The sequence below is a fragment of the Saccostrea cucullata genome, unplaced genomic scaffold (genome assembly GCF_032062105.1).
Source record: "Saccostrea cucullata isolate Sc308-1 unplaced genomic scaffold, CSIRO_AGI_Scuc_v1 ctg10, whole genome shotgun sequence".
Taxonomy (NCBI): Eukaryota; Metazoa; Mollusca; class Bivalvia; order Ostreida; family Ostreidae; genus Saccostrea; species Saccostrea cuccullata.
This window is the reverse complement of record NW_026938566.1, coordinates 368,927-387,500: the sequence shown is the minus strand read 5'-3', so window position 1 is coordinate 387,500 and position 18,574 is coordinate 368,927. Positions and strand designations below refer to the sequence as shown.

Below are 18,574 nucleotides of genomic sequence, written 5' to 3'. Positions count from 1 at the left end.
AAACCGATAGAAAATCGAAATGTCCGATGAAATTCGCTACAGTACCGGTCCGTGTGACCGACTGTGGTGAGGGCTTGTCCTGATTAATTTATTGTACTCTTATCTATTGCAATATCTTCATAAATGAAAATTTTCAATGCAGCAAGCTCCTATTCTTCGTAAATATCCATAATCTTATCCATTTTGCACTTCTACTTGACTTATTTACTTCCAAAAACGATCGTTTTTCCTATTCCGAATTTCCTCCATTCCTCTGTTATTGGTAAACACATGCGGTATATAGGTCATGAAGTACAATGCCCACTGAGAAAACGTAAAGATGATTTAAAATTTATTTTTATTTTGAATTTCTATCATAACTGCTATTTATATATGATTCAATTTTACATGTGAGAACTAAACTTTAAATTTTAAAAAGAATTCTAGAAACCTTGAGAAGTCTTCTTTTTCAAGAATTAACCTTTTTTATAATTAGTTGTTTCTTTCCCCCAACATTTACTTGGGGCTAGTGACTTTATTGCTGCCACAAGCCTATGTGAGCTGGTGCCATGCTTGAATTAATTATGGCTGCATAACCCTGGTATCACAATCAGTGTTTCTGAGACACAAATATTTTTACATATTCAATGCCATTTTCTTTGAATTACATCTGACATAAAATATACACTGTATATTTTAAAATTTATTCGGACTGATAAAATATGCTTCGGACTGGTAGAACACATTAAGTCATCAGTCCGAATGACTGATAGAAATATTTGGTTTTCGGAAACTCTGGCATAGAAGTACTACATGAAAATGATTAATTCATTCCATATTCCTGGACTTTAGAAATTAATTTTTCTTTTTCATTCACAGAGTTTGAGACTTAAAGCTCTATGTATATAAATTGCACCGGCACAATTTATATCATTTAAAATCTAGGAAGAGCTTGTTTTGCAAGTCAGATAGCACTTAATTTAGAATTTGATTTCTATTGCAATTTAAGGATGCCACTTTGAAAATAAATGACTGCTGTTGATCCCAATTATATTTTGAATTGTAAACAGTGCATGTTTATTAATTTTATGCTGTATTGTGTAACATTCCAAGTTAAATGTGTTTGTAGTTTTTTATTAACTGGCAACTAACCCTCAAATTTATTTTATTAAGCATGTTGTGACACCATCAGATTTTACATTCTTTCCATTTTCTCATGTAAACACAAGCTAGCAAGCACATCTACAATTTTATTGTAAATAATGATTTAAATAATACTGGGTATCCAAATTAGAGGAAGAAATTATTCTTATGAACAGTTGGGACCATTATGGCCATTTGGATTTCAGAAATGAGACTAAAGTTTGAAGCTGGTATGGCTAAGAATGAAATGAGATCAAATTATACTGTATCTTTATAATTGCATTTTTAACCCTTTACAAATCCATTGCCAAATTTTTCATCTTTACTTGCTCAATTTGGAATGCTTTCCCTTATATGAAAATTCAATGTAGTTAACTTTCCCTACAAATCATTTAATGGCTTTGAGTATTGTAGCGTGTAATTGCGTCTTGAAAGGATCTGCCACCTAGCTTTTCAAAATCTTTTCAAATATGTTAGAACATTTAATGCTACACTAAGAAACACACACACATAGCGGTCATTTAGATCAGGAACAGTTAGTTTAATTTTACTACATGGCTATATGATTTTTTTAATCCGTTTACCAGGAATATACCTATCTTCTAGGTGTGAGTGACTTACGTTGGTCGAAAGTTGTCGCCATCGTTCAGAGGAGGTAGGTCAGTGACGCGGGCCACCTGGGATTGTGTTAGACTTGCAGACTTTACGTGGCTTTTGGGCCGGACCGACGGATTTTCTGTACCACCAGTTGAATTGGACATTGGTCTGCAAGCAACATATCTCTCATCAATTTTTTTCCCATAAATCATACATGCATATGAACTAAATACATTTTAAAATCATTGTTTTTTCCCCCCTTATTTTACAAAGATCACCAGTTTGATAACATTTAAATAAAACAGAGAATATCTCAATTCAAACAATTTTTTTTTTCTATATCTCCCAATTCTATAAGCTCCTTGTATACCCTCTGAGATCCTGGCCGTTAGTTGTGCGGGTTGGTTTGTCCTGGGAGGGGGCGGAGCGGACGTCCCCAGGGCTGAAGGTCTCGCTGCGGCCCGTCCGGCGGGGAATACTACTGTGAATGGAGGAGCTGTTCTTGGCTGAAGACGAAGAGGAAGATGAGGTCTGGGATGAAGTTAATTTTTTGGGCATTGTAGAACGGGTTGGTGTGGAACTGATCTGTAAAAAGGGGGGAGAAAACATATCATTAACTCTCAGCTCTCCTGTATGATCAATTTTGCAAACAGTGAATAGTGAATGGGTGAACTGCACATTTTCAAAAAAGCTACACAAGCAACAAGAAACTATTTGATGGTAAATGAAGCATTATATTAAAGGAACACATGCTATTGCAACTCTCTATTCTGTTATACAAAGCAATTCTTTTCTTTCTCTATAAGCATGCTGATGATTTTTTTGTAAATACTATAAATAGGAACTGTAGCTTTTGTTTAAAGGATTAATTTAGTTTTTTGATCAGTTGGGAAGAAGTAAACATCACCTGCTGGCCTTTGATACTCTCTCGTACGAAAGGAGATCTCTGAAATTTAATGAAACCTTCGTACAGTATCTGTGACAATTACATGGGATAATTTAAACACTATTTTGGGGATATTAATTATATATCTTTCACCAAGGAAGTGTATTATTCAAGTGTTAAATATAGTGGCAATTAGATTTCAGTGTTTGATTATGTGCATCAGTGTGTGAAAAAAAATCCTTCCCTACTAGATGTATGAGAAATGTTAAAACAGGAAATTCGACATTATGGCCTTTGACCTCTTTTTTAAGATACCTCTGTATATCCTTAACAACATTTTAGTCCTTGACCTTAAGTTCATGCATTGGTTTAAAACTGCAAAATCTGCCCATGCAGGTAAATTGGGTTAGTATTCTAGCATGCACAGCTATCACTAATACATGTACATTATCACAAAGTTAATTGCAATCTCAAAGCTAATGCCACTATTAATCACTAACACACATTGACACCACTCCAATGCAATGATGATACACAAAAATATGAGTGTTTATCTGCCCCTGAAAAATCGCTATTTATACACATGAACCTCTATTGAAAATTCTATCAATTATTGTACCAGGTATTGTAGAAATGTAAAGATGTAGAAATGCAGAGATGTAATGATGACAATCTTTATCAAAGACAGTGAGAGCAATCATTAAAACCCCGTGGCAGCTGTTATATTTCAATCAAACATTACTGCCACTTCAAACTAATTATCTGGATGACAGATGTTACAGAGGATAAGTCTGTATTCAAAATTTTACAGAAAGGAAACAGTTAAATTGTCTCCCTTTCATGTCTAGTATGAATTTTCATTGTTTCATAAAGACAAGCAGAAACAGGAATTGTAAAGTTGATATTTTCTACAAGCCGAGTTAATGATGCAGGATGTTTTAACAAAACTGTAGGTTTGGCTTATTGTAATCATTTTTCTCTACATGCTATTGCAGAAGGAGAATGTAACAAATTACAATAGAATGATACATTGGTATCATTTTTCCTGAAAAGCATTTGAAAACTGAAACTTGTCTATGTACAACCATATCCATTTTCTTTTTTTTTTAACCAAGGCTAAAAATATTTCCCTGAAAAACTCTTTAGAGCACGATATCTGCACATCAGCTTTATCCCTCGCAATGGTAATAAATTCTTTACATACAAAATTGAAAATCAATATCCCTCCATTTTTTTCTCCCCTCCCCCAAAAAAAGAAAAATAAATTAAAACTCCATCTTAGGAAAGAAATAATACACATGTACATGAGGCACAACCTAATGCATCTTCCAAAGCACAGAGAGGATAGGTAAGATACAATACATTTCTAAGACAGTCTTTATTCAGATGAAAAATTGTATGGAGTTTGTATGTAAAAATTCTTACAAGACTGGAGAGCTCGGTATTTTCAAAATAGTAATGTTTCAAGAATATCTATAAATATGTCAAATTAATATGTTTATAAGAAATTCACTTCTCTTGCATAACTTAAGTGAACACCTAGTTCAGTAATGTCAAGAGAGAAAGATAATATTACACAGTGGGTTACATTTAATGTTTCTCACACGAAGATTTTCATTTCAGATCTGTATTTAGGAAAAAAAAATTCAAACATGCTTTGACTTATGAACTTTCTAGATCTGTTTTGTTTACAAGTTGTTCTATATCTAATTTTACAATTGTTTTACGCTTAAGAATGCTTTCACACTGCAATTTTTTTAAAACCCTTTTCACCATTATGAAATAATATATTGGTATTATGTATACTGAATTATTGATATACATGTATTCTCATGCATATACCATGCTAGATAGTTTGTAAATAGTTTAATTTTATACAATATTATGGTCATTCTAACATTAAAATACTCTATTTACATGTCATGTGCTCATGTTATGCTTTTTCATAGTATTTTCTTAAAAAAAATAACTGATTAGAGAAGTGGTGCCATCTCTACGCTAAATTTGTGGATATCACTTAGTGATTTCCCCTTTTTTCTTTCCAGAGTTGCCTACCTTTGGAGATTCCATGATGGGGCCTCCAGAGGGCGTTTTGCGCCCTGAAAGGGCATTCTCCTTGGTTGAGGAAGAGTCGATGGTGTTCTGTCTACGTGGGGTGTGCGATGATGATTGAGAACTTGATGGTCCTGTAGTTCCTACAAATTCCAAAAGGGAAACTGTGAATATTTTTTTCCTCGTCTAATTGTACAATCTTGATTCTTCTATTTCACTATCATTTCTTTGGTTTTGTTCAAGTTCGAAACACTGCATTCTTTACTATTATATTATCATTAGAATAAACTACGAAGTTTTACACATTTTAGCAAAGAGAGGAAAATAAGCTCTGGTTTAGCAAAAAGGATGTTCATTTTCATTTTGAATTTTTTTAGCAGCCAAAGGACCTTAATGTTCCTTTTTGCCTATGATGCTTTTGTTTCCGATTATGAACTCCCAAATTTTCTCAAATTTTCTGAGACACAAGTCAACAAATAGTTTTATGTATAATTATCCCCCCACCAAATTTATACATGCTTTATTGATTTTTACTTCTCCTTTTCTGATGAAAGTTTAAGATCTTCAAAATGGAGATTACAAACACTAAAATTATACCCAGGTTTCTTATATCTAAATTCAGAACAGGTTAGATGTGTCCAAGAGTGAGTTAGGATCAGTAATATGCCATCTTAGTCTGCTTACGTTTGATACTACCGTTATTTTCTGTGCCCTGGCTGTACCGGCGCCTGCCTTGATTGGTTCCACTGCTGGTCGCCGACTGACTGCGGGTCACTTTGTTAGGAGACTGGCTATTGGCTGTGTTTTCACTATGTGGCCTATTGGAGGACATCTGTCCTAAATGTCTTAAAGACTGACTACTGCCAGAGCGGTCACTGCCCTCCAACTGTGAGGAAAATAAACAATAATCAACCATACAAGGGCAAGGACATTCATCAACTAACGATAATCTTTGTACTGCCATAGAATTTTTGTACAGTTCAATTTCTGTACCACAACAGTAAAATCAGGCTCTGAGACCATTAAACTTATATGAACTTGCTTTTGATCTCCATCTCACTTTTCTACTATTATTTCCTAATGTAAAAGTGAGAAAGATCAACATTAAGCTTGTCTACGTTTTTGGCACCGGAGCCAGATGAATGATGGGAGTTTGGTGGTATATACCACTTACGTCTGAAGTCCTTCTCCCTAACAACAGGTACGTGGCCTGGACGTCATCATACTTCTGGTGAGTGATGGAGTCCTCCACAGCTTGCCTTGAGTAGCCCATGTTTAGCATCAATTCTAAGTTCAAGGGAAAAAGGGGATTCATATGAAATTTCAGCAAGAACTTTCACATAATACTGTTATCTCTTAACATGTCTATATCTTGTCCCATCTAATATGATTAGGAGGTTAGAAAGTTTATATTCACAGTATTTTGTGAGTTGATTAGTAGTCTAATAGTATTTGTGTATATATGAATGTCTAACACCTTTCTTGTTATCCAGGTCAAATTATGAAAAAGATACATGTTCAGTTCATATTAAAATGGACACACACATGAAAATTAAGACTTGACGAAATGGCACTTTTATTTTGGTGCAGAAAACCAAAATTTCTTGTTCGCATGCAGGACAAGTCATTCAACAACAATAAACAAGCAATTTACACAGAATACCTTAGTTCCCAATCCCTTTACAAATATTAAGAAAAAATACCTCAAACTGATACTAAATGATACTCAATATATTTTGGTCACTAGTTAAAATTAAAACTAACCTAATGGTACTAAGGACCACTGCAGTGCAAGTCAGGAAATGTAATAAAACTTGTGATTAAAAGAGCTTAAAAAGAACACTACATCTTGTGAGAGAAAAAATAAGCTAGATTTCTTGTCCTTTGAGTCTTGTCATAAAATGGTGGTGGTTGAAGGCTGCAAAAACTTGGGTCATAAGCAACCTTGTGTTTAATATGAAAGTTTACCTTCCACGGATGTCAAAAGAATTCAATTTACAGTCATCCGACTTTGACCTTGTCCAATCAACAAAAGCTAAAAATCATGACAGAGTTCAAGGTCACAAACCTTTGAATCAGGTATTACGCAAATGCAGAGTATTTTCCATTTTTATTATCGATGATGTGACCTTGACCTATCAAAATGACTTTTGCTAAGAGTTATGATACATTCACTGAGCACCTCCATTGAAGTATTGATAAATATTTCCATATGGAATTATGGAATGTACAAGAATTTTGTATGGGTTTTGTTTTAAAACGAGCATTTAAAACTGCTGCATTTCTTTTCCTCCATAAATTTTTCATTGCTTAAGTAATAATAATTAGATGTACCTTAGTCTTCATAATGTTTAAAAGATACTTTTTCTACATGTACTAGTTTTAGTTAGTTTTATAAATCCATTACTAATGAAAAAACAGAACAATTTACTATAAACTTCCATAAATCCCTTTGACAGAATTGGTTATACAAAGGTGAATAACACTTCAGTTAAAAAGAGTGGAAATTTAGTACTGTCTTAGAAGTTCAAAAAGAAAACTTCATAGCAAAGAAATGAAACATCCATGTGTCATCTCTTGGACTTGGCCATAGAAAAGAATATTTTTTTTGGTGGGCACACATGCATGTTCTGGTCTTTGCCATGTCTGCAGCCGACAAATCTATGTACCTATTCGTTTATTTTCAAGGAGGTCTTTGGGTGGCTCCTTATAGGGCTTTAAATCCCGTTCTTCATAACCCATATTGATCCATCGGTCTTTCATAATATTCTGACACAAAATAAGAAATGCCATGAAATAAAAAACAACACATAATATTGACATCAAGCAAGTATGAACTAGGGCTCATCTAATCACCAATGATAAGTCTAGGTAGAAGCAGATTTGTGTTGAATTTTGATTATTGAGTGAAATTCTGATTGATGATTCTAAACAAATCATGAGCCACTAGATGAACTGTTCAAACTTGCTTCTAAGCAGAGCTCTTGCTGACCAAGATTTCTTAGAGACTGATAGCAACTCTAACGCTGCATCGTATTAAACCCTCATTCTCTCTCTCCCTGGTTCTCCAGAAATCTTGGTAACAATGGAAGCCCCTTGTCGCTACAGGACAATACAAGTGTGTGTCAGGGATTTTTTTTACCTATCCGCAAAGGGTCAAGGACGTCTGCAGGGGGCTCTACAAAAGGTTTAAGTTCATCATCCTCGCAACCTATATTCATCCACTTGTCCTTCATAATATTCTGTGATAGCATAAAGTTCAAAGAAATGACAAGTTAAAATAGGTCATGTCATCGGAAATAAAAATAAAGTGTCTATTTACATTTACAGTCTCCAATTATGATGATAAACACAGCCATGTCACTTCATTCATGACCAATTATTCATAATCTCACTTATCCATACTCATGCATACTATAATAAATCACCTTCAAACTCTTATTCCAATATTTGAAGAAAAAAAAATTGTTTTCCTAATCTTCACACCTCATTTGCATAATTCAACATCAAATCTGAGAGGTTTGACCTTGTCAGTACATCAAGATAACACTTCAGGTAGGGTGCTTTTTAACACATCTGAATGACAGTGTACATAAAAAGAGGCATACATTGTGAAGAAATAAAGAATGGTTACTCGGAACGGAAGCACTTACCTCTAGACAAACTCTCTTAGTAGGATTTAATACTAAAAACTTTTTTAACAGATTTTCACAGTCTGTGGACATGTAAAAGGGGATTCGGTATTTTCCACGTAACACCCTTTCTCTCAATTCCTAAGAAAAGAGAAAAATAAAGTAAAACAGTGGAAAAAGACTGAGAAATATTGAAAAAAAAACTTGCATGGTAAAGTAATAAAAAATGTATGTAATATAAATAATCTCTGCTGCAAACACATGGTAGCTTTTTTTTTTTTACATTACTGAATCTTGTCTTTTATCTGCAGACCATAATTATAGCATGTATGTATACACAATGTGGCTTGTCACGAATTTTACCCGGTGCAAATAACTGACAGAATTATTAACGCTTCACTGCTCATGACAACTGCGATTGTCTACAGTCAACTTTAAAGTACTTCATTATGCAACAGTTTATTTAAGCTTTATAAACATTAAGTCAATTTTTAGGGCAATTAATAATTACGTGTATATTTTAGAATATGGTTTGAATGTATTATCATTTTATTTATTTGAATATTGCATAAAATAAACTGTTAATTTTAATTTTTCATTGTTGTGTGATTGGAAAAACAAGTACTACAAACAATAATTCCATCAGGACTTAAAATTACTCAGTCCATATAATCAAGTTAGCAAAATCCTAGCGAGAACCCTGTTATTGTTTGGCTAGATAAATCACTCTGAATACAAGATTGTTGACTTGCTCAATTTTTCCCTCATTCAATTATCAAGTGAAAAATCTAAGTGAATGTACATACATTTTTTTAATAATAATGGCCATTTAAATAGGAATTAACTTAGTGCATTCTAATTCATTATTTTTGCGATTAAACAGTAAATTTTGCACTTACCTTTAAATTCTGTCCATCAAATGGAAGAGATCCACTGACTAGTGTATACAATATAACCCCTAAACTCCACACATCCACTTCAGGACCATCATATTTCTTCCCTGTATAAAATTAAAACAAGTTACTGATTAAAGACACAAGCTTCTAAATGGAAATTCTTTGTCAAATATCATCTTGCGAAAAAAATACGAAAACTGCAAAACATTTACAAAATTACATGTACTCAGATTTACACATGTAGAGGTCCTCTAGAGGATGGTTTTTCCTGAGCAAAACGCCCAAGCCAACTTTAGTTATCAAAGCTTATTCATTGTTAAACTATTTTTCAACTTTTCTTCCTACCCTGAAACAATTCTGGAGCAGCGTATGGAGGGCTCCCACAGAACGTGTCCAGCTTATTTCCTGGAACAAACTCATTGCTAAAACCAAAGTCGGCAATCTTTATGTTCATATCACCATCTAAGAGTAAGTTTTCAGCCTGAAAATGAACCGGAAAAGAATGTTATATTCTAATGGTCTCATGCTTTCTTACAGTTAATCTAATAAAAGTTAATAAAAAGTAGGACAAAGTTACTGCTCTTTAAAATACAAGGTAATTCTGTCAGTTTACTACATTTGATTAAAACAAAAGCACTACAGGGATAAGTATGTGTGAACATTGTACATCATATATAAACTGTGGTCCAAAATATAAATTTCTGAACCTTTACCTTTGAAACTTTTTTTTACTATAGCTCCATAATCCAAGTAGCACTTTTAAATAAGTAGACTTAAACTGATTTATTAGGTAATCTTGTTCTTAATCCTTTATATTCTTTAATTGAATCAGTATACATCTTTCTCTGTTCAATTTCTTGTCTAAAGAAACTCTACTGTTCAACACTGTTTGACAAACAGTATAATCTTTTCAAAAATCTGCATACATCTTTCTCTGCTCAATTTCTTGTCTACATCAAGCTTTTTTTTTCATAGGTGAAAAGGCCAATAGAAAAATCTTGCTCAAGTTACTTCTGCAAAGTAAGAACCTTTGCTATATCAGCCATCTGATAAGAAGCAAAACATTGTGTTCCTTTTTTTGGTAGCATGATTTGGGAGGCATACAGTACATGCACAAGCAGTTTAATAAATCCTTAACACTTTGCTGTGAGGTTATGATAACCAAATTCTATTAGAAATGTGATATTCGGGTGCACAATCCAGAAAATTTAACCGTTTGAGACAGTTGGCCTTGTACCCTTACTACCTAATGCATACATGTCTCATGTAACAGTCTAGTTAGGGTAACAGGGTACTACATTATGCTTGACTTCCCCTGGCTATTATGTACCATAGGTATCCCACATTTATCCCTAACTAGCCTGTGGCTTAATCTTGTGTAATGCTTTACCTGTGACTAAAACATTTCCAATGCAAACAGGTAGCAAAAGTGTCCATAAAATCTACCTATTTGAGTAAAAAAGAGGTATTTACTTATCACAGAAGGTTTTAAAACTCCTTTTACCTTAAGATCCCTGTGGACTATATGCTTTTGATGGCAGTACTGCACAGATGATACAATCTACAACAGAAAAAACAAATATCATTACTCGCTGGACACAGTCAATAAATCAATATTCCTGTTTCCAAAGACACACGGCCCTGAATCCCAAGATAAAGATCTGCAATCTCAGCAAATATCAATCAATACGCCTTTCTGTAAATTATTTCTACGTATCTGGAGTGCACTTTGTTGTTAAATCTATCTGAACTTGTTTTGATCTCTCTCTCTAGGAGTTTTACTGACTTCCTGTATTTATTAGAGATTATAAAAACTGAAGTAAAATCAAAATGACTAAAATGACCTTTATTTCATCTAAGGATATTTACCCAAAACTCAAGGTTTTTCCCAAACTTGAGTTAAACTGACTAAACCAGAATTTGGCTTATTTTGCGGTTGCTTAATTAAAACTAAATCAACAATGCTTATCTGCACACTATATACACAATTACTTAGACATAGTTTTAAAAGAGATTAATGTACAATGTACTTTCTGTGTGTCACATGTATGTCCTTGTATTATCACAGCATCTGTTTATTTATAAAACAATATTGAGGAAATACACACTTATGGATAAGACTTTTAATATCACTTGAAATCTATATTCACCTATCTTATCAATTATTTTGTACCCTCTAAAATTTGCACAATGAGATATATAAAATATCAGGCAAAAAAAAAAATCAATTATATATCTATTGTATCACAAAAATTATTTATCACAAAATATACATCTTTGTGCTGTACTGGAAAATTGTGCCACCCAATTCAAAGACATGGACTGTGGATTTAATTCCATCATTTTTCCATCAAGTTTAAGTAACTTAACATCTCTGTGAAGACTGAAACTCCAGTACTATGAACACAAAAACAGTTCTTTTGTTGGACACAACCAGGTATATAGCACATTTGGTTATAACAAAAGAGATCTCACACCACTTTTTGTGTGTCACTGGGGTCCTTGTATTATCACAGCATCTGTTTAATTATAAAACATTTTGGGAAAACACACTTGGATAACCAAAATTCATTAAAAAAAATACTCAAATTTTGCTTTTTGCACATTTTGTCATCAATTTAAATCTGGTTTTGAATAAACAGTTAAACAGGACAAACATGGGTACATAGGCTATTTATATATAAGTACATTAGCTTTGTCATTATATCTTTGAGTGTTGATATTTGCGGTATAACAATTTAAAATCTTTCCGAGTTTATGACAGCAGCAAAAATATATGTGTTTCAACAGGCAAATTTACATCACCACATAATAACAAATTTGTGTCAATATTGACCAATACCATGAATACAGCGTGAAAAGATTATGCCGAAGCGTTTGGATATGTTTCTGCTAAAGTGGTAAACATCTTATACTTTCCAATGAACATAAAGGGCTATTAATAATATTTCTTTTGTGTAAATCAAAATGATGTTTTTTGTCTGAGTTTACATGACATATTTGTATAACTTTGCACTCATAGTTAGTACACATTTTTGTAAATTCAATAATAATAATAACAATATCAAACTTTGTGCTGTATTGGAAAATTGTAACACCCGTAATAAATAATACAGTTTCACTTTCATTTGCAAGTGTGTTTTGTTTGGTTCCATTTTATTTTTTAATTAATATTTGCTATGGAAATTGGGAAATTTACACCTTTCTTTTGGGAAAAAGGGTATCTTTTTTGCATGAGGAGTTGATACGGCCCCAATTTTAACGCCTGAATACCTTCTTTTTGGTTACACATGAAAACAAAACAAAGTCCTTTTTCAGAAGGAACAACTGCAGACATTAAGACCTTTCACACATGCTTAATTTACTCTAGAATAAAAATTATTTCATAAAGCAGCATCATGCAAGTTAGACATTCAGTCATGGTAGTTCACATGTATATTGACCAAAACAGAGAACTGAAAGAAAATGGGAAAAAAATAACCCTGCAAAACTTCTTTTGTGAACACAAGGCCTGGGAAAGGGCTGTGTCCTTATGAGCAATAAACCCGAAAACTGGGGAAATACAATGATGGTTTGCTGTGCCATGAGCCTTGCCCACAAACTGCAGTTATACATATTTTTTAAATCTGTTGGCACTTTTGCTGTTTAGCCAATGCGGTATTCCTCATCAAAATTTAAAGAAACCTGAGATGCATCATATAATAGTCAGGACCACCATTCAAAATATCGACATCCACTGGAAAAGAAACAAACTTTCCCCTTAAGTGGAATATAATGTCTTTTGGAAAAACTGACCCCAGCTATACTTCAGTCATGCACTTGGAAAATATAACCTTACTATGAAATACCATATCAAGTTTTCAACTAGGTTTACTTATCTTGGCCTGCCCTTTTACCCTCTAAATTGGCAATTTTGAAAAATGGTGCTTTTGGTTTCAACATATTTTTTCTAAATACTTCCTTCATTAGATGATGAATAATTTAGAACATAGCAACAGAAAAATCACGTCCTAATCATGTCATAATTTGTCAATTCCTAGCAATGGCATTTTTTTAAACATAATATATTTTGTTATAGAGACATATGAATGATCATGACATCATAATAAATATACACTATGCTCAAATTTTAGAATGGTCCAAATATTTCCTCTTGGCCCAATAAATTTCAAAATGAAGCCATCATTTTATAAATAGAGGGGCCACTGGCTCCAAGTGTTGTTTGACCTTCCCTGACACTGTGAACACAATGCATTTCAGTTGCTATGGACGTCCTGTTTTGATTTCCACTGCATATATACCCTCAAAAGGGTTGACCTTGACCTAATTTTTACTCTGGTCACAAAATTTTTACAATTAGAGCTAGGACTTTTATATTCCATTTGACTAGTCCTTTCTTTGAGTACCAATTTTTTTTTTTTTTTACCTTGAAGTTTGATCTACGTTTTCAAAAACTTTGATCTTGACCATAAGTTGTAAACAATTGGAACTTAGGCTTTCATTTATGCATTTCTTGTCAAGACCATTCTTTTGGTAACAACATTTTGACCTAATAACCTTGACCTAGAAGTAAGACCTTCTTTTGAAATTCAAAAGCATGAGCCTTTGCCTATACCTTTCTGATGGTTAATTGAAGACATTTCTTTCAGTTTAGGCACCAACATTTTTAAACTTTTGACCTTCATCTTAGAGATGATTGAATGAATGTTGCTTTGCTATTTGGGTGGTAATGAAATCTTATGAATTTCCAATATCTAGCTAACATTTTCTATGCTGTGGCAATGTGTGGAATTTCTTGAATTTGTCCATTTTGCTTGTTGTTTGATTTTGAAGCCTTGAACAAATTTCTCTCGATATATAATCCATGTTAAACTTAGCAAGTGTACTTTTAGCATTTAGGTCTGATCAAGGAGGGACCATGATTTTGAACCTACAAGGAAATAGGCAAGTAAAATACAAGACTGTGGCACTGTTCATTTTTCAATAAATTTTCCGGGTTTAACTTTTTCTTTTTTCATAAATTTCATTCAAAATACTTCTAAGGTTTCTTCTGCTCTGTCCAGGGTGATCAGGCATAATTTAAAAGCAAAATCTACACCATGGTATTTAAGACTTTACAATTTTACCAATTCTTTTAGCTTAAGGATCCAAAGGAACATTTTTGAATAACCAAAATTTTTATACATTTCACTCCATGCAAAATACTGTAAAATGACTCATTAAAAAAAATTCAAGAAAAGCTAAGCCTTGTTTTGATATAATGTAGCAACAAGAAATGCAACTCCTTATCATAACCACATTCTTAAGTTTTTGTTTTTTTTTCTGACGCTTTCCTTTCATAATTACCAATTCTGGGTGTATGTCACAAATAACACGAATCAAAAAATTTTCAAATTTGAAATGCAACTCATCATCATAGCCATATTCTGAAGTTTTTGTTTTTTTCTTAAGTTTTCCCTTTTTGTAATATTTCGTAATTAACAATTTTGGGTGTGTGTCACAAATACCATGAATAATTTTTTTTTTCAAATTTGAATTCCAAAACTCTTCCCATACCTTTAAAGTCCTTTTCAACAATTCTTTACCATCACAAACATATTCAATAAGCATATTTGTTTAACATTAGAAAATAAACTGACCTGACGAAATTTGGCTCTTGCTTCCTTTTCTTTCATTCTACCATGGGCAACAAGATAGTCAAATACTTCTCCTGCAACAGAAGAAAAAAAGAATGCAATGTTCAACTCAGGTGTCAACTGTCAAGCATAAGAAGTGGATATGGATTTAAATTGCTAGTTTTTTTTTTCTCAGTGAAATCAAATTGACACATTAATCTAAACTAAGCTGTAAATGACTCTGCCCCCCCCCCCCCCAAAAAAAATCAGTGGGCAAAGAGATTGATCTAATTAGTTGTGACCCTAGTTATCATATTGCTGATTGCTTGAACTATATGAAATTCAATTCTGCCAGCATCTTGACAGAGCTCATAGAAAACCAAGTTCAAGATCATTGATAATCACCAATTCACTAAAAATCATGAAAAAAAATTTCTTATCTACTGACCTCCACTTGCATACTCCATGACTAAGTACAATGTTTTCTCTGTTTCAATCACTTCAAACAGTTTCACTGAAAACAAAATTCAGAAATGTCATTTGTTTTTTACTTCTAGAAAAGTTTTTAAAATATTTATTTTTGATTCATCTCAAGTTTTTTTCAACAACAAATTAACATATTAATTATTACAGTTTAATGCATACCAATGTTGGGATGATCCAAGTTCTTCATTATTCTAACTTCCCTAAAAAGCTGTATAAATGAAAAATAAATAAATATATAAGCAATATACCGCAAAATATGTTTGGTTATTGTTAATTATCTATTCATTATGACTTTTCTTTTTAATCCTGTTTTTTCTGCTAAAAGGTCATTGAGGAATTGATTATTCATTAATATTCGATGCACGACTTACCTTGTTTAAGCTTGATGGGTTCAGCTGTGTCTTGTCAATAATTTTGATTGCAACCTAAGTGGCAGAAAATATGAGTCAATATGATAACAAAGAGATCAATGTGTATTGTGTCCCAAATATGCAGAAAAAAAGGAACTGATGTAATATCATTATCCACATCATACAACATGCATACTTTTTTATATAATCAATATAATATTTTTTTCATTTTATCTGTTCGTTTATATCTGTCTTGAACGACATTGCCATGACTCAGTATTTCCTTCCACCTTAAAAAATAAACATTATGCAGATAACTTTATCACTTCTACACTTTTGACAATCAGCTGATTCACTGACAGCTGCAGAAACCACGCCGCCAAGGAAACCCCAGTGGGTATATTGTTAAACCTACCTCCCTGCCAGTTGGGACATGTTTGGCCAACTTGACTTTGGCAAAATTTCCCTTGCCTATCGTTTTGATCAGTCTGTATTTTCCTATGTGTGGTTCATCCGTTCTACGCCCAGAGGAGGAGATTCTCGGGTTAGCATTGTCGTCGGTTTGCTGTGTGTGCAAAGAACAAAATAAGTAGGTCACCCAGGAAGTGCACAACTACCACAAAAATGAAACTCGTCATGCACAGAAAATAAATATGAGACCGCTTCACAATAAACTTACCCGGCGATTGCTGCTTCTTGATTCCGATGTAACCGATTCGTGAACCGTCTGCAGTGGGGTTCGAGTCGACATGTTGAATAAATTATAGTTTGACGTCCAGGTGAGACTACGTTGAAACGATTCTTTACAGAATATAATGCTTCATTAGCAGTTTTTCTACCCTAAGCGTCTATGTACACAATTTATCTACTTAGCTCTAACAGAATCGGCTTCCGTGGATGCTCTCTGGTTTGTTTTTCACAGAAAATCGGGGTCATTTATAGCACCAAGTTGACTATGAAGTAGTGCCCTTGGGTCCATCAAAAAGTGCAGTTCACAAGGCAAACGGGAATTAATCTCCATTTAAAACATTTCATTATAAAATAAAGTTATCACTTTCAGCCTGGGCTTTGGTTTTTATGAGTTCAGACCACTAGGTTACACATAGAAACAAAATATATTCCCTATGTCAAGTAACAAAAATGGCTGACTCGTTCCACGCCAAAATCTCCCAAAATGTGAACGCCGTGCGCAACTTCGGTTCATTGCGAGTTTTGATTGGTTGATCTATACCGTTATGACATCACCGAGAAATATGCAAAAGCAAGTGCACTTACTTTAATGTTAACAATGTTAAACTAGCTCTTTTTATAAATTTGATGAAGTAAATTAAAAGCTGAAATATAAATAAAAAATATATATCTTGAATATGGTAAAAGAAACAAGTCAATGTGTTTCTTTGATGCAATGGAATATGCGTCTATTTTCACATGTTTCATTATCCATTTTTCACACAAATATATAATTTATTTGAGATTCAATAAACTATTTGTTTGATAATTAGCAACAAATATGGCCCTAATTTTTTTTTTCTACCTGTCTTTATTTTTAGTAAATTTTAGCAAACTAAAATGTCCTTAATTTATTTTATGCATTACGTAAATAGACCACGAGTTTCGAGTGTCATTAAATATTTTTTATTGTGTGTGTGTATTTGTTTTTGTAAATATAGAATGATAAAAAATAAGTTTTTTTGCAAAAATTAAAATGAAATAATGAAGTCGTTGCCGATATATAGGTATTTTCTTTGTCGCAACAAGTCTATGGGTTTCATTTTAAAGAGTGATTTGACATCTTTTTTTTCTTCAAATTTTTCTTAAACAACAATAGCTAGAATCGCTATATATATGCTTAAAGGTCCATGTACTATTAGTTTTTATTTAATTTATTAATTTTTTTTACGTATTTTGATTGCAAGAAGGGGGGATTTGCCATTACATATCCAGAGAGCTATTTCAATATCCACTCGTCAAAGCGACTCGGTATCATATATGCGTATTGAAAAAGTGGAGCCCCCCCCCGTTAGACACATAAGAAATTCTCTTTTTTTTTTCTTTTTTTTTTTTGGTAATGTTGTTCCTTTCTTTAGACACATAATAAATTCTCTTACTTTTTGGTAATGTTGTTCATCATTCTGTTAAGAGAAGTTGAGTGAAGTAAAACAAAAACCAAACAAGGCTGGCGGTAAACACATTTCAGAATTTTTTTTGTGCTTTACAAACTGTTTACGAAAATTTACACCCCCCTCCCAATAAAATTTAGGCATTCAGGAGTTTTTTGTTGAGCTTTTTGACTAACTTATGGCATTTGTTTTTAATTAAGCTTATCGGGACGCCTATACAACATCAGTGTTTGGGACGATACAGGTATCCTTCCACACAATTTATACATACAAAAATATTAACAACGAAAGGTTGCAATCAATACTAACAATGTCTAAATTCAACCCAAATTTCTCATCTTTGACACCTGCAGAAAAACTTGTCTGGAATTTGAATAATGAAAATAACAAAATGCTTACTTGGACACTTTAATTTGGTTATGATCATTGACTCTGAATACAATTGTAACTTAATTGGTCATTTGTGCACTTTTGTATGTTGAAATGCCTTTCGGAGCCCTTGATTGGTATATGAAATATCTTGTATAGTAGTATTTTTTCTATAGTGTTAATACATGTTTACTATAGTGTACTGTATGTTTTCTGTAGTGTACTATATATTGCCCCCCCCCCCCCCCGATTCTTACGGCCATGTTAACAGGTTAATGGTTTTGAACTTTTTGAACAGAAATTTGTTACAATATACGCGTAGTTTACTTTTAAAAATACTACTAGTAGCTTAAGTTTTATCAAAACCTTGATATTAGATCGGGACAATGAGTTAGTTCTATCTTTGTTGTGATGATGCCGTCGTCGCATGCCACAGGATTTGTAAGTCC

The 18,574-nt window shown here is 33.1% G+C and overlaps 1 protein-coding gene across 10 annotated transcripts in view; it reads right to left on the bottom strand.

The window, feature by feature from the left end:
• Window positions 1-16,827, bottom strand: part of LOC134250664 (MAP/microtubule affinity-regulating kinase 3-like) — a 22,289-nt gene extending 5,462 nt beyond the window's left edge. For 6 of the 10 annotated variants that reach the window (XM_062733011.1, XM_062733014.1, XM_062733015.1 and 3 more), the window contains exons 1-17: window positions 16,316-16,827; window positions 16,052-16,201; window positions 15,658-15,711; window positions 15,446-15,494; window positions 15,249-15,314; window positions 14,825-14,895; window positions 10,690-10,746; window positions 9,531-9,666; window positions 9,189-9,289; window positions 8,311-8,430; window positions 7,327-7,426; window positions 5,832-5,944; window positions 5,342-5,543; window positions 4,661-4,800; window positions 2,627-2,665; window positions 2,090-2,304; window positions 1,744-1,887 (exon numbers count right to left, since the gene is read on the bottom strand). In XM_062733011.1, coding sequence (XP_062588995.1) covers window positions 1,744-1,887; window positions 2,090-2,304; window positions 2,627-2,665; window positions 4,661-4,800; window positions 5,342-5,543; window positions 5,832-5,944; window positions 7,327-7,426; window positions 8,311-8,430; window positions 9,189-9,289; window positions 9,531-9,666; window positions 10,690-10,746; window positions 14,825-14,895; window positions 15,249-15,314; window positions 15,446-15,494; window positions 15,658-15,711; window positions 16,052-16,201; window positions 16,316-16,387 — 1,829 coding nt within the window. In that variant the 5' untranslated portion in view covers window positions 16,388-16,827. Of the gene's footprint in view, window positions 1-1,743; window positions 1,888-2,089; window positions 2,305-2,626; window positions 2,666-4,660; window positions 4,801-5,341; window positions 5,544-5,831; window positions 5,945-7,326; window positions 7,427-7,799; window positions 7,900-8,310; window positions 8,431-9,188; window positions 9,290-9,530; window positions 9,667-10,689; window positions 10,747-14,824; window positions 14,896-15,248; window positions 15,315-15,445; window positions 15,495-15,657; window positions 15,712-16,051; window positions 16,202-16,315 lie in introns of all 10 variants that reach the window. The other 4 variants (XM_062733017.1, XM_062733019.1, XM_062733012.1 and 1 more) reach the window with 3 other exon arrangements.
• Between the last annotated feature and the right edge of the window lie 1,747 nt (window positions 16,828-18,574).